The 23,249-nt window shown below is 43.3% G+C and overlaps 1 protein-coding gene across 20 annotated transcripts in view; it reads right to left on the reverse strand.

The window, feature by feature from the left end:
* gramd1bb (GRAM domain containing 1Bb) overlaps positions 1 to 23,249 on the reverse strand; it is a 186,377-nt gene that overhangs the window by 23,561 nt on the left and 139,567 nt on the right. For 9 of the 20 annotated variants that reach the window (XM_079678500.1, XM_079678490.1, XM_079678499.1 and 6 more), the window contains 5 exons: positions 22,533 to 22,743; positions 18,566 to 18,586; positions 14,326 to 14,349; positions 12,674 to 12,694; positions 10,799 to 10,822 (listed from right to left, as the gene is read on the reverse strand). In XM_079678500.1, coding sequence (XP_079534626.1) covers positions 10,799 to 10,822; positions 12,674 to 12,694; positions 14,326 to 14,349; positions 18,566 to 18,586; positions 22,533 to 22,646 — 204 coding nt within the window. In that variant the 5' untranslated portion in view covers positions 22,647 to 22,743. The remainder of the gene's footprint in view (positions 1 to 10,798; positions 10,823 to 12,673; positions 12,695 to 14,325; positions 14,350 to 18,565; positions 18,587 to 22,532; positions 22,744 to 23,249) is intronic. The other 11 variants (XM_079678489.1, XM_079678503.1, XM_079678506.1 and 8 more) reach the window with 7 other exon arrangements.

Below are 23,249 nucleotides of genomic sequence, written 5' to 3' on the forward strand. Positions count from 1 at the left end.
AATATATATATATATAACAACAACTATATACAGTATATAACCCCTTTGTTATCTTGTACTGCTCCTAAAGGAACATCGCTTGTAAAACTCACATTCAATACACATGCATTTAAACTTGACTCACTCTGGTTGTCACGTAACAAAGATTATGTTCACACTCACTACTTATCTAGGAAGCCAAACATGTCTGGAGGAGACCCTTCCCCTCTGAACGATCACTTTGATCCGTGATATTGTCTGTATTCATGGAGGACAAAAGCTATGTATATGTTTGGGAACCACTGCTATAGGGTTTTTCCACTGGGGGGGGTGGGGGGTTAAAAAGCCCCTTTAAATGCTTGTTTGGTGAATTGCAAGCAAAGTTATGTGGCCGCTCTGCCCCAAAGACTCGATAACAAAGCGTAGTGTCGTTCATGCTGCCGTGACGGTGAGCGTGAACCAGAATCCCTTCACTCGTCCCCCAGAGGGGAAATGTGCGCTTGTTACAGCAGAAAAGAGCCAAAGACAGCTTAATGTTAACTAAGGAGCATGCATAACAAATGACAAAATACACATCCTGTAATGGCCCGTCCACACACAGGCATGAAAAAAATCTTTCAAATCTTCGCCCATTCGCTTGAATGGGGTGACGTAGAAGATTTTTAATCTTCGCCGAACTGCATTGTGGGGAGCGGAGCATGGCTTTGCAAGCATCACAAGCATCAAAAGTTGAGCAATGTTCAACTTTTGACGCTCCCAATGCTTTCGAAGCTGGCATCAGCCAATCAAATCCCGTTTATGCAAATCCCGCCAGTACAAGCACTAGCCAATCAAACCGCGTGCAAGCTGGGAGAGCCAGACCGCAGTTCATTTCCTCATATTCCAAACGAGAAATTACGGTAGCAAATCACCCGGTTCTTTACGACCGGAACTATTTACCGGGATACAAACCGGAGGAACCAGGCATGGAGGGAGGTGGCAGAGACAGTGGGTGAAACTGGTAGGTTTTCGCCTGTTTGGAGAGTTTATATCCAGTTTACTTCGTTTTAACATTGCTATTGCTTTGTATGTCGGGGGCGGGAGATTCATGTGATTGGTTGTTGGTCGCAAAAAATCGCCAAGCTTCAGACACGCCCAGCATCAAGAGTGTTGCTCTGTGGGAGGAGCCTAAGATTTTCATTGACATAGCTACACGGTAGCTACATATGAAAATAAAAGCCCTATGAACGGCATATTTATATTGCATGTATGAGTCCCACTGTCGGACAGGGGCGCTTCTGTCAAGTGAAGACAAGCTTTGAATAACCGGGTCAAACATTGGGACGGATATTCAATATGATCACATTTCGTCTTCTCTTGGCGCTGGTCTTCTTCTGAGCCTGCATGTGGTTTATAAAGCTCTACCATATGCTTTGCTTTCAACAGGAAACAATAGAGGACTCTTTAAAGTAGAGACACTACATACTGATATACACCTAAACATCAGCACGAGAGGACTCTTTAAAGTAGAGACACTACATACTGATATACACCTAGACATCAGCAGGAGAGGACTCTTTAAAGCAGAGACACTACATACTGATATACACCTGAACATCAGCAGGAGAGGACTCTTTAAAGTAGAGACACTACATACTGATATACACCTGAACATCAGCAGGAGAGGACTCTTTAAAGTAGAGACACTACATACTGATATACCTGAACATCAGCAGGAGAGGACTCTTTAAAGTAGAGACACTACATAGTGATATACCTGAACATCAGCAGGAGGGGACTCTTTAAAGTAGAGACACTACATACTGATATACACCTGAACATCAGCAGGAGAGGACTCTTTAAAGCAGAGACACTACATACTGATATACACCTGAACATCAGCAGGAGAGGACTCTTTAAAGTAGAGACACTACATACTGATATACACCTGAACATCAGCAGGAGAGGACTCTTTAAAGTAGAGACACTACATAGTGATATACCTGAACATCAGCAGGAGGGGACTCTTTAAAGTAGAGACACTACATACTGATATACACCTGAACATCAGCAGGAGAGGACTCTTTAAAGTAGAGACACTACATACTGATATACCTGAACATCAGCAGGAGGGGACTCTTTAAAGTACAGACACTACATACTGATATACACCTGAACATCAGCAGGAGAGGACTCTTTAAAGTAGAGACACTACATACTGATATACCTGAACATCAGCAGGAGAGGACTCTTTAAAGCAGAGACACTACATACTGATATACACCTGAACATCAGCAGGAGAGGACTCTTTAAAGTAGAGACACTACATACTGAGATACACCTGAACATCAGCACGAGGGGACTCTTTAAAGTAGAGACACTACATACTGAGAGGACTCTTTAAAAAGAACTTTGAAAGGCTCACAGTGTAAACACTAATAGCCTGACATTTGAAGGTTAGTCTGAACTGCATCAAAACAACAGTCACAAGAACTCCTCAGTAAACAAAGGCCTCTTTGAGCCAGCTGTGATTATAAAACACAAAACAGAACATCACAGAATGCATAAAGCAGCATCCAATAATAATAACTAGTACATTTACTTAAGGTGCTGAACTTAAGTATAATTTGTGCAGATACTTTACTGAAGCATTTCCATGTAATGCTGCTTTATACTTCTATTCCACTACAACTGAGAGGCAAGTGTTGCACGTTTATTTGATAAGATTACAAAAATGATTAATACATCCTCGTTTAATATCAACTTGACACAGATACGGGACACAACATTAAATTGTATGACGTACATTAATCCATCTTAAATGTTCTTCTTTCACCAGTATTGTCACTTTACTTTCCTCAGAAGTCTAACTTATTTCTGTAACTTTTCAGATGTGTAATCAGGTCATTTGTTTATGTATAATTTGTAAGTCCATAATATTTGGTTTATCAATTTGATACTGCTTGAGTTTGTACAGTATCATAATTGTCTTGTTGATTTCATTATTATTTTTTGTATTATTGTTTTACACGTTCGAAATAAATCGAAAAACGTTTCCATCATTTCCTACACGTATGTCCTGGTTTCTCTAAGCGTATGGATCTGGACTCACAGCAGGGACGTCCTCGGTGTCCCACTCTGGGTCCTGGAGGTCCGAGGCAGCCCACCCCCACTCCCAACCCCACTCTCCTCTGTCCGGACCCTGCAGAAGCCACCCTGCTAAAGCCTCGTCTAGCTCCAGCACCGCCTCCCACTCCGACCCTGTGCAGTCCTCATCCATATCCACGCGGCGGACGGCAGCTAGTTCCCCCCCAAAACAAGCAGGAACAGCTCTTCTCCTGACCGTCAGTGGACCAGACATTTGGCCAGATATTGGACCAGGTTTCGTGAGGCTAAAGAATCCGTCTCCTTTTCAGCGACACACTCCAGCCACATGATCCTCTCTCTTCCTTTCACACACGGAGAGGAGTGACTGCCCTCTAGTAACCCCGGCCAACCGGTCCTTTATTATCGTAGCTTTTCCTTTTTTTCTTCTCCTGCTTCCTGGTAAGTGTGTGTGAGTGTGTGTGTGTGTGTGTGTGTGTGTGTGTGTGTGTGTGTGTGTGTGTGTGTGTGTGTGTGTGTGTGTGTGTGTGTGTGTGTGTGTGTGTGTGTGTGTGTGCATGGCCTAGCATTACTATACTTGTGGGGACCTAAATCTGTTTACACAGTCACATGTGGGGACTCGCTTCCCTTATGGGGACAAATTGGAGGTCCCCATGAGGGGTTTCATTAATTTTAGGGTGAAGACTTGGTTAGGTTTAGGATTAGGGTTAGGGTAAGGGTTAGGTATGTGTTGGTTATGGTTAAGGTTAGGATAAGTCTCCAGGAAATGCATGTAAGTCAATGTAATGTCCCCTGAAGTGATGTATACATGGTGTGTGTGTGTGTGTGTGTGTGTGTGTGTGTGTGTGTGTGTGTGTGTGTGTGTGTGTGTGTGTGTGTGTGTGTGTGTGTGTGTGTGTGTGTGTGTGTGAGGAAGGGCTCACAATACAAACAAACCAAGACAAGCAGATAAGAGCAGTGAATGAAGGAGAGGTATTGCTGTGTCCAGTCGTCTTGCTGTCCCGTCCAGAGTGATTGAGTACCAGAGAGCAGATGTGAGCGTAACCTCGAGTTACCTCCAACTGCAAAACAACACCATCAATCTGCACGGCTCTGCCCTGCGGCCTGGAGCCTGATCTGTGGGCAGGCCACGGCAACACACTGGACAATGCTCTCTGTTTCACGTCATCATTCTGCTGCTCCTTCAACGGTCAACATCACTTCCTTCAGGAGTAACGTGCCGCAGCTTCAGAAAGGATGCAGACATAAAAACCCAAAGGTTCCACGTGAAGAAACATCTTCAGCAACAACACGTGCAGCGTTTAGAGAACATTCAGTCATCACATTGTTAAAATAAGACCATCAAACATTTTAGCTAAGTTTCCCCTGGTCTCCCAGCTGTGTGCGTCACTCTTTAGTGTCCCCAGGTCTCCCAGCTGTGTGCGTCACTCTTTAGTGTCCCCTGGTCTCCCAGCTGTGTGCGTCACTCTTTAGTGTCCCCACGTCTCCCAGCTGTGTGCGTCACTCTTTAGTGTCCCCTGGTCTCCCAGCTGTGTGCGTCACTCTTTAGTGTCCCCAGGTCTCCCATCTGTGTGCGTCACTCTTTAGTGTCCCCTGGTCTCCCAGCTGTGTGCGTCACTCTTTAGTGTCCCCTGGTCTCCCAGCTGTGTGCGTCACTCTTTAGTGTCCCCTGGTCTCCCAGCTGTGTGCGTCACTCTTTAGTGTCCCCTGGTCTCCCAGCTTTGTGCGTCACTCTTTAGTGTCCCCTGGTTTCCCAGCGGTGTGCGTCACTCTTTAGTGTCCCCTGGTCTCCCAGCTGTGTGCGTCACTCTTTAGTGTCCCCTGGTCTCCCAGCTGTGTGCGTCACTCTTTAGTGTCCCCTGGTCTCCCAGCTTTGTGCGTCACTCTTTAGTGTCCCCTGGTTTCCCAGCTGTGTGCGTCACTCTTTAGTGTCCCCAGGTCTCCCAGCTGTGAGCGTCACTCTTTAGTGTCCCCAGGTCTCCCATCTGTGTGCGTCACTCTTTAGTGTCCCCTGGTCTCCCAGCTCTCTGTGCGTCACTCTTTAGTGTCCCCAGGTCTCCCATCTGTGTGCGTCACTCTTTAGTGTCCCCTGGTCTCCCAGCTGTGTGCGTCACTGTTTAGTGTCCCCAGGTCTCCCAGCTGTGTGCGTCACTCTTTAGTGTCCCCTGGTCTCCCAGCTGTGTGCGTCACACTTTAGTGTCCCTTGGCCTCCCAGCTGTGTGTGTGCGTCACTCTTTAGTGTCCCCTGGTCTCCCAGCTGTGTGCGTCACACTTTAGTGTCCCTTGGCCTCCCAGCTGTGTGCGTCACTCTTTAGTGTCCCCTGGTCTCCCGGCTGTGTGCGTCACACTTTAGTGTCCCCTGGTCTCCAGCTGTGTGCTTCACTCTTTAGTGTCCCCTGGTCTCCCGGCTGTGTGCGTCACTCTTTAGTGTCCCCTGGTCTCCGTTGTGTTTTGAGCTTCTTCAGCATTTGCTTTCTGCAGCTTTTAGTAAACGCTGCATGTCTCCTCAAGTTGCTGAATGTTCTCTAAACGCTGCACGTGTTGTTGCTGAAGATGTTTCTTCATGTGGAACATTTCATTGTCTATATCTGCATCCTTTCTGAAGCTGCAGCATGTTTGTTCAGTGCTGGTTTGAAGGTAGGAATCCCCCCTTCTTCCTCTGTAAAGGGTCACACATGTATGTCAGACCCCCCTCTCTGTTATTCTCAGCAAACAGCTCTGTTTTTAGCAGTGACTCGTCCACACACTATTCTTAAACTGAAGATATTTGAAGAAGGCGGGCCTCACAGCAGAGGGTACTATAGGTCACATTTCATGGAGTCCTTCTGCTTGGATTCAGCCCCCACTTCCTCCCTTTAACCACATTACATCGCACCACTATGTGAAATACCCTCATGACAAAACACTCTCTGCTGCATAACGTGTGCAATATTATTATTATTATAATGAATGTTCTATAATAATGTGAAATTACGTATTTGCCACTACTAAATACTTTTAATATTTACATTAATTATGTGAGCGTCTATGTTTCCTGCAGATATTTAATTGCTCTTTTTACTGCACTGTTAGTTTAGTTTTATTATTATGCTGCTGTGTTTATTGTATTCTTGAATTTCCTTTGGGATAAATGAAGTCCTCTCTTATCTTATCTCATAATGTCCAGGGACTGTTCACACGGAGAGAGAACACACACATGTCGAGAGGAAACTGCATTTTTTAAAAAAACGATCCATACGAACACATTCCAAACGTCACTGCATCAAAAGGTGTTGATCTGTGGAATAACTGTATCGATGAGCTGAAATACAACTTCATCTGAACTAAAGCTATTATTTAGAAACCAGATCCTGAATGTTCTGAGCAGGACCTGTGAACTCATGCTTGACATTTCTTGTCGTTGTAAAAGTTATTTATTTTTGGTTGTTTTGTACAAAAAATGTATTTGTTTAAAACAACAAATCCAATACATCACGGATGCTGATGACGATGACCTAATCTCTTTAGAACAAAGTAAACTAGAGGAGGACCAGAAACGTTTTAAGCTTCTTCTTCTTGCCCCTTTTGAACATGACTTTTTGTTTTGATTTGCTTCTCTTTGTTAAAATTATTATAATGGTAACTCTTTATATTAAGGTACACGTATTCACCATCAACTAGTTGTTAATGAACATGCATCTTAGCAGTATATTGGCTCTTTATTAGTCATTATAACACACTTATTAATGCCTTATTCTACATGACCTTATTCTACAAGCAATAACCCTCTAATTAGTGCTTATTGATTCTAAGTAAGGAAGTTGTTGTCCATGAGTTTGGGTCTTAATATGCTCAATAAGGGCCTAATAAGGCAGCAGTACCAGAATAATATTAATTCTCTCATAATAACACTTAACGAATATGATCTATTGTTATGGAACAAGACATGAAACTATAATTGTGTCTAAATAACTCAAAATGTTGTTTTTCTAACTCAGAATTCCCTATTTTAAAGTGAAGTCTCGTTCATAACCAATAAGCTAGTAGTTTGTCTCTAATATGTTAATTAACAACTAGTTGATGGTGAATAAGTGTACCTTAATATAAAGTGTTACCATTATTATTATTATTATTATTGTTTTGTTTCTGACATGTTCCATAAATTGACCAATTAAAGAAAATGAAGAATAGATGAGGACATAATGTAGAGCTTTGGGCGGGGATCATGTGGACGACATTTCAGCGTGATGAGGGAACTTAGTTTTGGCGTGTCTTCTGAGAGTACTCTTTATCTTCAGCTCACTGATTTCATTATCCAAAGAAAGAGGCCATTGTGACGGGCGCAGCGAGCAGGTGACACTCGGGATACACAGTGTTTATGGGATGTGGTTAACTATTAACGCTGGGCAAACAGAAGGCGATGGGAGAGACTGGTACTGTAGCGCAGGGAGGGGTTTCAGTGTTTGAAGAGGGGCGAGGGCGGTGTGAGTGAACGCATCGATTCCATCTTTTTACTGGGTTGGTCATTTGAAAGGCAAAGCATGTGGGCGTGTATCGATCCGAGTGAAGCGATGCATGACGCCATGGGAAACTGTTGCTTTCCATAATGATGATGTTCAGATGCATATCAGTGTGTAGTGTCTCTACTTTAAAGAGTCCTCTCCTGCTGATGTTCAGGTGTATATCAGTATGTCGTGTCTCTACTTTAAAGAGTCCTCTCCTGCTGATGTTCAGGTGTATATCAGTATGTCGTGTCTCTACTTTAAAGAGTCCTCTCTTGCTGATGTTCAGGTGTATATCAGTATGTAGTGTCTCTACTTTAAAGAGTCCTCTCCTGCTGATGTTCAGGTGTATATCAGTATGTAGTGTCTCTACTTTAAAGAGTCCTCTCCTGTTGATGTTCAGGTGTATATCAGTATGTAGTGTCTCTACTTTAAAGAGTCCTCTCCTGCTGATGTTCAGGTGTATATCAGTATGTCGTGTCTCTACTTTAAAGAGTCCTCTCTTGCTGATGTTCAGGTGTATATCAGTATGTAGTGTCTCTACTTTAAAGAGTCCTCTCCTGTTGATGTTCAGGTGTATATCAGTATGTAGTGTCTCTACTTTAAAGAGTCCTCTCCTGCTGATGTTCAGGTGTATATCAGTATGTCGTGTCTCTACTTTAAAGAGTCCTCTCTTGCTGATGTTCAGGTGTATATCAGTATGTCGTGTCTCTACTTTAAAGAGTCCTCTCCTGCTGATGTTCAGGTGTATATCAGTATTTAGTGTCTCTACTTTAAAGAGTCCTCTTCTGCTGATGTCCAGGTGTATATCAGTATGTAGTGTCTCTACTTTAAAGAGTCCTCTCCTGCTGATGTTCAGGTGTATATCAGTGTGTAGTGTCTCTACTTTAAAGAGTCCTCTCCTGCTGATGTTCAGGTGTATATCAGTATTTAGTGTCTCTACTTTAAAGAGTCCTCTCCTGCTGATGTCCAGGTGTATATCAGTATGTAGTGTCTCTACTTTAAAGAGTCCTCTCCTGCTGATGTTCAGGTGTATATCAGTATGTAGTGTCTCTACTTTAAAGAGTCATCTGCTGCTGATGTTCAGGTCAGAATGTCGTGTCTCTACTTTTAAAGAGTCCTCTCCTGCTGATGTTCATGTGTATATCAGTGTGTAGTGTCTCTACTTTAAAGAGTTCTCTCCTGCTGATGTTCAGGTGTATATCAGTATGTAGTGCCTCTACTTTAAAGAGTCCTCTCCTGCTGATGTTCAGGTGTATATCAGTATGTAGTGTCTCTACTTTAAAGAGTCCTCTCCTGCTGATGTTCAGGTGTATATCAGTATGTAGTGTCTCTACTTTAAAGAGTCCTCTCCTGCTGATGTTCAGGTGTATATCAGTATGTAGTGTCTCTACTTTAAAGAGTCCTCTCCTGCTGATGTTCAGGTGTATATCAGTATGTAGTGTCTCTACTCTAAAGAGTCCTCTCCTGCTGATGTTCAGGTGTATATCAGTATGTAGTGTCTCTACTTTAAAGAGTCCTCTCCTGCTGATGTTCAGGTGTTTATCAGTATGTAGTGTCAGAATCCAGCATGTATCCTGTTCACTAAGGCAGTGTTTTTCAAAGTGAGGGCCCCAACCCCCCGGGGGGCCGCCAGGGGGGTCACGCAAAGTTTGAAGGAAAGGGGAATTATTTATTTTGTTACATTTTAATAATAACTGCATATCTATCAATCTATGTGTCCTTTGATGCCAATCTTTTAATATTTTTTATTGATATATCTTTTTTTAAATCACACGACCGCACCTTCAAGCCAATCAGAATCGAGCTGCCGCTACTGAGAGTGAAACTGAGTATCTGCTCAGCTTTTGGAGCAAGTGAGAGCTAGTGAATATTTAGCTCTGCAGCTGGATGAGAGCACGGATGTAGCAAATATTGATGTTTATATTTTATATATATGAATATAAATATGTTCACTGTTAATATTACTGTTGAATATTATATATAATATTATTAAGGCATAAGTAGCTTTCAAAAATGCTACAAATATATGTTAATCGTTCATATTACTGTTCAAAATTATATAATATTATAAAGACAGAAATCACTTTAAAAATGCTTTATAAATATGTTTACTGTTGATATCACTATTTAATATTGTGTTAACAATGTTTATAACAGAACACACAATGAATGTAATGAATGACAAACAAAAGATTAATACAAACATTTTTTAGAAGAATAACTGATTATTAGTTATTAATACAAATTTATATTAAGAAAATGTATCAAGCTGTATGATTAATATGTCATATCTTCCATCCGAATGTACTCATCATTTAAAAAAAGAATTGCAACAGGGGGGTCCCCGCCAGAGGATAAGGCTTTATGGGGGTCCTTGGCATGGCAAAGCTTGGGAACCCCTGCACTAAGGAACTCATTCATATCCGATCCAGCGTCCTCTAAAACTTCAAAACTTCATAAGAACCGGACCACCAGGACTACAAACATGGCCTCTTTCTGGATCCAACCGTCATGTTGGATCCAGAGACGGACTCAACATCCTCAATGACCCCAAAACCCCCAATGTCGTCCAAATGTAATGCTAATTAACGAAACTTATGGTAATTGTTCTAATTGCCCAACATATGCAGGTCAGCATCCGGCAGTTTCTATGTGCTGGAGACCCTACTCTACATTTCTAACATAAAACGTTGGGTTTGTTTACTCAACATCTCCAGGTTCAGAGTGCTGGCAAGTGGACTATGAGGCTCATATAATGCTAGACAACTTATTCTAAAGTAAGTAGAGGATGGTACTTCTGATACTGTCAGAAGTCTAGACATGTATGAAATCACCTCACACAGTTCTGTGCATTACAAACCGTCAGAGTAAATGTCCATGGGTGTGTTTTTAAAGACGTGGACACAGAAACAAAAGTCAAACATGCCACAATCTGGAGGTCCATGCTCCGTTTCTCCTGTTGTTGGAGGCATTCAAGGCTCCTGTGATGATTTATTTAGTACAGTTAGAAACTCAGCGAGCTTGTTACCACCTGCTGCGCACCAGAATAAGCCGTTGCACCAAAACAAAGAGTTTAATTGAGTTGAATACAGGTTTAAGATAAGCCAATGTCCACATGTGGCGTTGCTGTTCGGTGGTAACAACACCGACTGAAGCGGATGTGATGACACACAGGCAGAGAGTCATCGAGGCACCGGTCAAACTACCAGAGAGCTATCCATGGGTTGCACAAGAATACAAGTCATGCTTACTCTCAGGATGTGTTGTCTTTCATGCTGGGGAGAGAGGGTAGAGGGAACACACAGGGAATACAAAAAGAAAGGAAATATAACAACATAAACCGAGGAAGAGGTCCAATAAAGCACTCCTGGAGGAAGAAGGGTGCAAGGGTGCACTCTGAGGGCTTTAAGGACAGGTGTAGCTCTCCAGTGTCTACGGTCTAAAAGATTTATCAAGGGGGTTTTCAGATAACTGCATAGAAGTGAAATATTCTGGGTGAGAAACAGAGCTAGTACGCCATCTTGTGGTGCAATATATACCTGCAACACCCCTTCTTTGTGAGCGGATTATGATGAAGAGTGTTCACCTCGTGCTTCCCCTGCTCATTCACATTGCCTTCTGTTGTGTTGCCTACCATCAACCTTTACTTGCCAAAGAAACAGTTTTTAAGCTTTTTAATTAAAAGTTATAGACCGTGTTTTGGGTAAGAAACAAACTATTCACATGACCGTTAGTGATGAATGTATAAAAATAACGCATATTTAGAAATGTACAATGTTTTGCTGGTGTTTCTATAATGACTCTCAGTGCCTGAATGTAACAACAGGTCCAGACTGCAAGAGCCACTAATTTGGAGATAGCAAACTAGACTTTTTTTAATCAAAATATTATCATTAAAATTTGAATTTCTTTCTCAAAATTCTGACTCTTTTCTCAAAATCCCAACTCATCTACTATTTTTCAGAAAATTCTGCATTTTTTCTGAAAATACTGATTTTTTTCAAATGTTTTACTTGATTCTCAAAATCTCAAAATTCTAACCTTTTTGGTAAAATTCTGAGTTTGTTCTCAAAATCTCAATATTTTTTCTGAAAAACTCAAGTCTGACTTTTCTCTCAAAAGCCTTTTTTTATATTAAAAAACTCTTAAATTATAAGGATTATCAAAATTCAGATTTTTTTCTCAACATTTTTAGATTTTTAAAAAAATGTTGAATCCTGATTTTTTTTCGATAAATCTTAAATTCTGAATTTTTGCGGAAAATCTCAAAATTCGGACTTTATTTGGTTATTCTCAAAATCCCAAATGTTTTATTTTTCACGAAATTTCACAGCATTCTGACTTTTCTCTCAACATCAAAACTATTTGACTATTTCAAGAAAATCATAGCTTTTCTCCAAAATCAAACTTTTTCTGAAAAACACAGAATTCAGATTTTTTTCGAGAGAATTTGAACTTTTTGTCGACTTTCAAAATATCTTCGTATTTTTTGGGAAATTCTCAAAAACCTTACTTCATAAGTAAATTATCAAAATTCAGATTTTTATCTCAAAATGTTGACCTTTTTCCTCGAAATTGTAAAATGATGAAATTTTTCTCAAAATCTTAAAAGGTTTATTTTCTATCTCAAAATCTCAAACAGAGGATGGTTGTTAAAGTGTTCTATTGGCGCAGTGTAGCTGAGAATGATCCCAAATAAAATTAAATATTTCCAATGCGTCTTCTGTTGTTAAACGAGAAGAACTATAACATATGAACAGGAAAGGGTTAATAAACGAGCAGGGCGACACAACGTGAATACTGCTCTCTCATTGGCTCGTTGAATACTGTTCTCTCATTGGCTCGATTGTTTACATCAGAAACATCTTTAAAGCCGCTGCTAATAATCCCTGCCTGGGGGACAGGTCACACACACACACACACACACACACACACACACACACACACACACACACACACACACACACACACACACACACACACACACACACACACACACACACACACACACACACACACACACACACACACACACACACACACACACACACACACACACACACACACACACACACACACACACACACACACGTTGATAATGTAAATGCAAGTAGTGTGTGACTTACGTTGTACCAGCTTTGGCTCTTCTGTGGAGAGAGAGAGAGACAGAGGGTTTAAAATGTGACAAAACTCAGCGTGAACAGTAAAGAAACATCGGCAAGTTCCCCCTGTACTCACACACCTTCCTGCCAGGAGCTAAAAAAGTTATCACACCTCACCACTTCAATAACAAGGATCATTACATGAAGTTATTCCAAAACTCCATTGGACATGAGAACATGGAATAAACATCAGATTGAACTCCTTGTGAAAGTGTTCTGTTGCGGTGTTAGAACAGCAGGGGGCAGCAGAGAGCTCTCCAAAGCATGGACATGACATCATCACATGTTTGAAATACAAAACAGACTTTCCTCTTTAACAGTGAGGGGAAACATGCAGGTCATCATTCAGAGGAGAGGGAGAGGAGTGAGGGGAAGAAGAGGGAGAGGAAGAGGAGGAAGAGGAGGGAGAGGAAGAGGAGGGAGAGGAAGAGGAGGGAGAGGAAAGAGTGATATCCAGTGTGTGATTCCAGGAGTACATTAACAAAGTGACACATTTGAACTTAAAGGAGTCTCCCTTAGTGAGATGGAAACTCCCCCTGGTGGGAACTTTGGGATGTTAGCCTCTGCAGACCATTGACATGCACTAAAACCTATAGGACTCACTACAGGTGAGGGAAGACAACGGAAAGAATAAAAGGCCCTCTTTAAAACTGACAGAAAGAAAAAACAACAAATGCATCAAAAATAATTCAAAAGATTAAGTTGTGTAAACCTCGATTTCAAATAAACCTCCACTACCTTAAATATTTTTAAATTCATGGACGTTTTTGTAGTTTGTAGTTTGATTATTTTGCGGATTAAGTAAGAACAATTTACTTATTTCTTATTGTTTATTAGTGCATCTTTTTGAATGTTATTATTACACATATTTAAACACCGAAAAGAAACCTATCATCATAGAACAATAAAGGCAATCCGTGTGTGTGTGTGAGTGTGTGTGTGTGTGTGTGTGTGTGTGTGTGTGTGTGTGTGTGTGTGTGTGTGTTAGCAGGCCTGGCTGTGACGATAGCTCTGCTAATGTGGGCTAATCTGATTTGAAGGTGACACACACACACACACAAACACACACACACACACACACACACACACACACACACACACACACACACACACACACACACACACACACACACACACACACACACACACACACACACACACACACACACACACACACACACACACACACACACACACACACACACACACACACACACACACACACACGAGAGAGAGAGGAGTTACTGTCTGGATAAATTGTGTGTGTGTGTGTGTGTGTGTGTGTGTGTGTGTGTGTGTGTGTGTGTGTGTGTGTGTGTGTGTGTGTGTGTGTGTGTGTGTGGGTATAATAACAGCATTATAACAGTGAAATATGGGTTTATTGTAGAAAACAGCAATCAATACATTTTCCGAAATATTTAATTGTGATCGCCCATTTAAGGGTTAGACAGTTGGACACAGTTGACGGATCAGTGTCCTGGCAGGGTATAATGAAGGAGATGAAGGAGCATTTGGGGAGAATATGGGGGGGGGGGGTTCCTAAAGTAAGAGGAGGGCTAATGGGGGCCAGCAGGGAGAGCTAATTGGGTCAAATGAAAACAAGAAGAAATGCTTACTTTAATCAGGTTTAGTCTGTCATACTGAAAGAAAATGAAAAGAGAAAGCAGTGAATAGCGTGAATATAGAGGTGAGACAGGAGGTGAGACAGGAGGTGAGACAGGAGGTGAGACAGGAGGTGAGACAGGAGGTGAGACAGGAGGTCAGACAAGAGGTGAGAGACAGGAGGTGAGACAAGAGGTGACACAAGAGGTGACACAGGAGGTGAGACAAGAGGTGAGACAAGAAGTGAGACAGGAGGTGACATAGGAGGTGAGACAGGAGGAAGACAGGAGGTGAGACAAGAGGTGAGACAGGAGGTGAGACAAGAGGTGAGACAGGAGGTGAGACAGGAGGTGAGACAGGAGTTGAGACAGGAGGTGAGACAGGAGGTGAGACAGGAGGTGAGACAGGAGGAAGACAGGAGGTGAGACAGGAGTTGAGACAGGAGGTGAGACAGGAGGTGAGACAGGAGGTGAGACAGGAGGAAGACAGGAGGTGAGACAGGAGTTGAGACAGGAGGTGAGACAGGAGGTGAGACAGGAGGTGAGACAAGAAGTGAGACAGGAGGTGTGACAGGAGGTGAGACAGGAGGTGAGACAGGAGGTGAAACAGGAGGAAGAGGAGGTGAGACAGGAGTTGAGACAGGAGGTGAGACAGGAGGTGAGACAGGAGGTGAGACAGGACGTGAGACAGGATGTGAGACAGGAGGTGAGACAGGAGGTGAGACAGGACGTGAGACAGGAGGAAGACAGGAGGTGAGACAGGAGGTGAGACAGGAGGTGAGACAAGAGGTGAGACAGGAGGTGAGACAGGAGGTGAGACAGGAGGTGAGACAAGAGGTGAGACAGGAGGTGAGACAGGAGGTGATACAGGAGGTGAGACAGGAGGAAGACAGGAGGTGAGACAAGAGGTGAGACAGGAGGTGAGACAGGAGGTGATACAGGAGGTGAGACAGGAGGTGAGACAAGAGGTGAGACAGGAGGTGAGACAGGAGGTGAGACAGGAGGTGAGACAAGAGGTGAGACAGGAGGTGAGACAGGAGGTGATACAGGAGGTGAGACAGGAGGTGAGACAGGACGTGAGACAGGAGGAAGACAGGAGGTGAGACAGGAGGTGAGACAGGAGGTGAGACAAGAGGTGAGACAGGAGGTGAGACAGGAGGTGAGACAGGAGGTGAGACAAGAGGTGAGACAGGAGGTGAGACAGGAGGAAGACAGGAGGTGAGACAGGAGGAAGACAGGAGGTGAGACAGGAGGTGAGACAGGAGGAAGACAGGAGGTGAGACAGGAGGTGAGACAGGAGGTGAGACAGGAGGTGAGACAGGAAGTGAGACAGGCCATAAGACTGTTAAACACCTGAACTTTTTAAAGAACATCCATAACATTCATCTGTTTGCATCTTACAAATTATAGATCTAATATATTCCATTCACTTGTAGACTCTTCTTGCACTATTTCTCTTGCATCTGTGTGATTGTGTGGGACTGTGGGAGGAGCCTGTGACTTCAGTGTTTGATTTCCATATCTACACTCTAGCTAATGTGCACATGACAATAAAGCAATGGAACTTGGATTGAATTGAATCGTGTGTCTAACGAGGAACCTGATTGATCTCTGAGTTATGGTCGTATCTGCAGCAGAGAGGCTCTCTTTTTTATTTGGATTGCATTAGGTCAGGGTGATCGAACTCACGTTGCCAGGACAACCTCACGCCATGTTGGGTCATGTGACCTCTGCTGGTGTGTGTGTGTGTGTGTGTGTGTGTGTGTGTGTGTGTGTGTGTGTGTGTGTGTGTGTGTGTGTGTGTGTGTGTGTGTCACAAAAAGTGATGTAATTAATGTGACTCGTGATGCTGCTATTGACACCAAACTGCCATCTTAAAGCGTAGAGAGGTGTAGGAATGAGTCCTAAAACCAGGAAATGAGTCAGCATTTCATAACTCCCTGGTCTAGAGGTCAATCGTTTTCTGAATGTGAAATAAGGTCTGAAGAGATGTTAACGTTTAGTTGTACGACATTAAATACGTCAGCGATTACCCAACTGGTGTATTTAAAAACAGAGGTTGCTAACAAGTGTCTAAATGAGACGACTAAACGTCACCACGACCAACATTAGCCGCCTTTAGCTTAGCGGTGGAGACTTGAAGTCATGTGACCGTGCTGTAGTTCTTTATAGCCCAACATTAGCCTCCTTTAGCTTAGCGGTGGTGACGTGAAGTCATGTGACCGTGCTGTAGTTCCTTTATAGCCCAACATTAGCCTCTTTTAGCTTAGCGGTGATGACGTGAAGTCATGTGACCGTGCTGTAGTTCCTTTATAGCCCAACATTAGCCTCCTTTAGCTTAGCGGTGGTGACGTGAAGTCATGTGACCGTGCTGTAGTTCCTTTATAGCCCAACATTAGCCTCCTTTAGCTTAGCGGTGGTGACGTGAAGTCATGTGACCGTGCTGTAGTTCCTTTATAGCCCAACATTAGCCTCCTTTAGCTTAGCGGTGGTGACGTGAAGTCATGTGACCGTGCTGTAGTTCCTTTATAGCCCAACATTAGCCACCTTTAGCTTAGCGGTGGTGACGTGAAGTCATGTGACCGTGCTGTAATTCCTTTATAGCCCAACATTAGCCACCTTTAGCTTAGCGGTGGTGACGTGAAGTCATGTGACCATGCTGTAGTTCCTTTATAGCCCAACATTAGCCACCTTTAGCTTAGCGGTGGATACGTGAAGTCATGTGACCGTGCTGTAGTTTCTTTATAGCCCAACATTAGCCTCCTTTAGCTTAGCGGTGGATACGTGAAGTCATGTGACCGTGCTGTAGTTTCTTTATAGCCCAACATTAGCCACCTTTAGCTTAGCGGTGGTGACGTGAAGTCATGTGACCGTGCTGTAGTTCCTTTATAGCCCAACATTAGCCACCTTTAGCTTAGCGGTGGATACGTGAAGTCATGTGACCGTGCTGTAGTTTCTTTATAGCCCAACATTAGCCACCTTTAGCTTAGCGGTGGTGACGTGAAGTCATGTGACCGTGCTGTAGTTCCTTTATAGCCCAACATTAGCCTCCTTTAGCTTAGCGGTGGTGACGTGAAGTCATGTGACCGTGCTGTAGTTCCTTTATAGCCCAACATTAGCCTCCTTTAGCTTAGCGGTGGTGATGTGAAGTCATGTGACCGTGCTGTAGTTTCTTTATAGCCCAACATTAGCCACCTTTAGCTTAGCGGTGCTGACGTGAAGTCAGATGACCATGCTGTAGTTCCTTTATAGCCCAACATTAGCTTTTTACTTCAGAAATCATAAAGTGGGGTTCACATGTGGAGATTATCCTGCTGAACTAAATGTGTCTTGTTTTCTGCAATAATCCAAAATGGAGAAATCCCATTGGAGCAGGGAGATGCTGCCTTCAGGGACCAGCACATAAATGCAACATCCCTGCACTATCCCTGCACTTTGTCCTGTTCTGATGTAAAATTGAATGAACAAAAAAGAAAGAGGGATGAAGTGTGAAAGGAAGCAGATTGGATGGGTGAAGCTGGACAAAATGGATGAAGGAGAAATAATAAACTGAAATAATGATGTCGTCCGTGAATATAAACGGCATGACATATACAGTATCATACATCTAACTACTAGATATGTTAGTAAAGGGGAGAGGGGGTAAGAGAGAGGAATTAATAACAGTATAGTTTATTAAAGCTAGACATGTTCAAATCTGAAAAAGATCCCCCCAAAATAAGGCTCCGTTTATCCTTTTGATGTGTGTATAACTCTCAATGTATTTACAATGGTGTACTCGTTGTTTTGGCTTATCATTTGTAACGTGAGCATGACTTTTTATTTAAGTCTATTTATTTTGCCTTTTACTTGCACAGCAGGGCAAATGAAGGATTTCTGATTCTGTATTTGTTTACTTCTATACATTGAAATAAGCATACTATGACCCAGATGTAAATACAGTCTGAAACCAACCTTAACACAGATATTTGAGAATGTAATCAGGAATATTTCTACATTGCATATCACCAGAGGGAGAAAGAGAGGAGAGGAGAGGGAGTGTGGGATTGTTAGGAAGTGTCCATCTGCTGTGTGTGCGGATCATAAACAGGTGGGAGCAAGCTGGGTTTCAGGGCGAGGCATCGCACAAAGGGACATTTCCACCAAGCAGCTCACAAGACAGGAAGTGGGGAAGAGGAGGGAGGGGGGGGGGGGGGGGGGTAGGTAGATGGGTACAGAGATATTTTGAAGAAACAGAAAAAAGAGTAATGCTTACTTTGGAAAGTCGCTTGTGAGACTAGCATGCATTCAGGAGAAGAACAAAGAAACATCAGAAAGTAAAAAAGAAACAGCAAGAAGAAGAACCAGTCGTCATCAGATGGAAAACAGTATCATGTGACAGCAGCTGTGTGTAGTGGAGACAACACAACGCTAAACAAACAAAAACAACAACAAGTGGATTAAACAGCAGACGGATGAGGACAGAATGAGCGATGCTGAACATTTGCTCGAATGCTTTGCAGGAAAACATTAGAGCCACGTGCTCCTTTCTCTAAATCCATCACTGAGCTCTAAAATACAACTCTTCTGTTTTTGGAGAATCAACATCTGTCAACGGATAACCAGAGCTTTAGGGTCTGCTGACCAGCTGCTGCTCATAGTGCCCAAGACCAGGCTCAAAACCCGAGGGCACCGAGCCTTCAGCTGGCCCTAGGCTCTGGAACACTCTGCCCCTCCACGTGAGGGCGGCCCAGACCCTAGTTTTTTTTAAAATCTAATCTAAAGACTCACTTCTTCTCTCTGGCCTTCTAGTCAGGGATGAGCACGACTCCTGACATTTCCCTTTGATTTTTATATTTGCTGTTGTAATTTATTGTCTTCTGTTTGCTATCGCAGTATTTTTATTTGAAGTGTTTTTATTGCACGTCCAGCACTTTGGCTCGACCAAAAATCGTTGGACATTTAGAGAACATTCAGCAGCTTGAGGAGACATGGCAGCGTTTACTAAAAGCTGCAGAAACCAAACGCTGAAGAAGCTCAAAACACAACGGAGTGCGTGTCCCCTGGTCTCCCAGCTGTGTGCGTCACTCTTTAGTGTCCCCTGGTCTCCCAGCTGTGTGTGTCACTCTTTAGTGTCCCCAGGTCTCCCAGCTGTGTGCGTCACTCTTTAGTGTCCCCTGGTCTCCCAGCTGTGTGCGTCACTCTTTTGTGTCCCCTGGTCTCCCAGCTGTGTGCGTCACTCTTTAGTGTCCCCTGGTCTCCCAGCTGTTTACGTCACTCTTTAGTGTCCCCTGGTCACCCAGCTGTGTGCGTCACTCTTTAGTGTCCCCTGGTCTCCCAGCTGTGTGCGTCACTCTTTAGTGTCCCTTGGTCTCCCAGCTGTGTGTGTCACTCTTTAGTGTCCCCTGGTCTCCCAGCTGTGTGCGTCACTCTTTAGTGTCCCCAGGTCTCCCAGCTGTGTACGTCACTCTTTAGTGTCCCCTGGTCTCCCAGCTGTGTGCGTCACTCTTTAGTGTCCCCTGGTCTCCCAGCTGTGTGCGTCACTCTTTAGTGTCCCATGGTCTCCCAGCTGTGTGCGTCACTCTTTAGTGTCCCCTGGTCTGCCAGCTGTGTGCGTCACTCTTTAGTGTCCCCTGGTCTCCCAGCTGTGTGTGTCACTCTTTAGTGTCCCCTGGTCTCCCAGCTGTGTGCGTCACTCTTTTGTGTCCCCTGGTCTCCCAGCTGTGTGCGTCACTCTTTAGTGTCCCCAGGTCTCCCAGCTGTGTGCGTCACTCTTTAGTGTCCCCTGGTCTCCCAGCTCTGTGCGTCACTCTTTTGTGTCCCCTGGTCTCCCAGCTGTGTGCGTCACTCTTTAGTGTCCCCTGGTCTCCCAGCTGTGTGCGTCACTCTTTAGTGTCCCCTGGTCTCCCAGCTGTGTGCGTCCCCTGGTCTCCCAGCTGTGTGCGTCACTCTTTAGTATCCCCTGGTCTCCAGCTGTTTACGTCACTCTTTAGTGTCCCCTGGTCTCCCAGCTGTGTGCGTCACTCTTTAGTGTCCCCTGGTCTCCCAGCTGTGTGCGTCACTCTTTAGTGTCCCCTGGTCTCCCAGCTGTGTGCGTCACTCTTTAGTGTCCCCTGGTCTCCCAGCTGTGTGCTTCACTCTTTAGTGTCCCCTAGTCTCCGTTGTGGTTTGAGCTTCTTCAGCGTTTGGTTTCTGCAGCTTTTAGTAAACGCTGCCATGTCTCCTCAAGCTGCTGAATGTTCTCTAAACGCTGCATGTCTCCTCAAGCTGCTGAATGTTCTCTAAACGCTGCATGTCTCCTCAAGTTGCTGAATGTTCTCTAAACGCTGCATGTCTCCTCAAGTTGCTGAATGTTCTCTAAACGCTGCACGTCTTGTTGCTGAAGATGTTTCTTCATGAGGAACCTTTGGGTTTCTATACCTGCATTCTTTCTGAAGCTGCAGAGCGTTTGCACCTGTCGGCTATGTATGATTGGCTTAGCTGTATCATCACGGCCTCTATGAGTACAGTGTGTTGTGGAAATGTGTTCACAAGCTGCAGGGAAACATACCAAACCTTTTGTCTGAGGCAACACACATAGGAATATCTAAGGACGGATTTTATGTTTTCTGTCAGTATTTTTGGACTTTTTTCTTATAAGGTGCAGAAACTAACCTTTTAACAAGCACGACAGAAGCTCAGCTAACTCTATCATAGTATCAGAGACCAGGGAGAGTATGAGATGTGAAAATGAAAAGCTGAAATGGAGAGGAAGGGGGGGGGGGAGTGATCGCTGTGACTCACTGGTTACAAATCAGGGTGTTGAAGTCAATAACCAATCACAGAGGGTGCGTCACTGAATACAATGTTATAGCTGTGACACACAACTGTTCTTTGTCGGGTGTGAGTTTTGCTTATTGTGAAATGTTGTCATGTAAATGATCTTTGATGTTTCCCTCTAAGAGAGTCTGTCACTCAGAAGGAGTCGTCATGCTTGCATTAAGCATTAAAAGAAAATATCTTAAAATACTTTATATATCAATAGTGTGCTTCTTTGCATATTTCTCCAGACAGCAGCTGATTTGAAGTTGCATCGACAACAGAATACCACCCCTGATGTGTTAAGATATATATGCTGTTAATAATTGTGCAATATATACCTGGCTGCTAAATATTCAGATCTGTTACAGTAGGTGTATTTTGTAAATTGTGTAATTTTTGTATTTTCTTTATCTTTTTTTTTTTTTAATGCATTGGGACTATCTGTTGGATGAATAAAGGTATTCTGATTCTGATGTATCAGAGGTGGGAAGTAACGGAGTACAAATACTTTGTTACTGTACTTAAGTACATGTTTCTGGTTTCAGTACTTTACTCCACTACTTATTTTTCTGACGCTTTTTTACTTTCTACTTCTTACATGTTGAACCCAAATACCTGTACTTTCTACTTCTTACATGTTGAACACAAATACCTGTACTTTCTACTTCTCACATGTTGAACTCAAATACCTGTACTTTCTACTTCTTACATGTTGAACTCAAATACCTGTACTTTCTACTTCTCACATGTTGAACTCAAATACCTGTACTTTCTACTTCTCACATGTTGAACACAAATACCTGTACTTTCTACTTCTTACATGTTGAACTCAAATACCTGTACTTTCTACTTCTTACATGTTGAACTCAAATACCTGTACTTTCTACTTCTTACATGTTGAACACAAATACCTGTACTTTCTACTTCTCACATGTTGAACTCAAATACCTGTACTTTCTACTTCTTACATGTTGAACACAAATACCTGTTCTTTCTACTTCTCACATTTTCCAAACAGGCTGGTTCCTTTAGTCTGAATGTGTGTTTGGTGGCGTGATCATTATTATTTAGAGTCATTGCGTGCCTATTGATTTGAACACGATCCGTGTATCCATCATTTCCTGGTCTTCTCTAAAGAAGAGGGACCAATGGAAACGTTGTCATGTTGCCGTTGGTCACCATGGAAACATTCATTAGCTAACAATGACATTATTGTTCTATTAATATAAAGGGAGGTCAGGTACTCTTTAAAACAGCTGCTAGTTATGGGTACTTTTTACTGAAGTACATTTCAAAGCCTCTTTTCTTTTACTTGAGTAAAGAAGTTTAGTCAGTACTTCTACTTTCACCTGAGTATCTTTAAACACGAGTATCTGTACTTCTACTTGAGTAAATGTGTACTCCTCCTCTCTGGTGCTACGGAGCTTCACCTGGTCTCCTACCTTTGAGTTCTTCCCGCCGCTCCTCGCTGACTGCAGGGAGTACGTTCTCTGGACGGCCGTCTCAGGCGTGGAGGGGGATTTGTCGGAGGAGTGATCTGATCCTTTCTCCACCATGTTCTCTCCCTCCGGGCTGTGAGGGGTGGGCGAGCGCGAGCGTTTCCGCAGCACAGGCGAGCAGGCGGGGGTGCTCTTGTTTGAGTTACTGGCAGTGCTGAAAGACAAAGAGACAGAAAGGGGGGATGAGGAATATTAGAAATAAACTTGTGGTCATAAAAGTCCTGTAGATACTCCTTTAATACGTCAACATCAGTCCAGAGAGGGAGAAGTACTCAAATGTTTTACATTACATTACATTTAGCTGAGGCTTTTATCCAAAGCGACTTACAATAAGTGCATTCGACCAACAAGATACAACCTTGAAGAAAACAAAATCATAAAAGTTCATCAGGTTTCATAGAGCCAAACATTTCAAGTGCTGCTCAACTGGCTCTAGATAAGCCAGTCCTTTATTAGTATATAAGTGCTTTGTTAGTAATTCTATCTCTGGAAGTGGAGTCTAAAGAGATGAGTTTTCAGTCTGAAGAAGATGTGTAAGCTTTCTGCTGTCCTGATTTCAATGGGGAGCTCATTCCACCATTTTGGAGCCAGGATAGCAAACCCACGTGTTTCTGCTGATGGGAACTTGGGTCCCCCTCGCAGTGCGGGTGCAGCGAGCTG

This window comes from Notothenia rossii, assembly GCF_949606895.1.
Source record: "Notothenia rossii genome assembly, chromosome: 4".
NCBI lineage: Eukaryota > Metazoa > Chordata > Actinopteri > Perciformes > Nototheniidae > Notothenia > Notothenia rossii.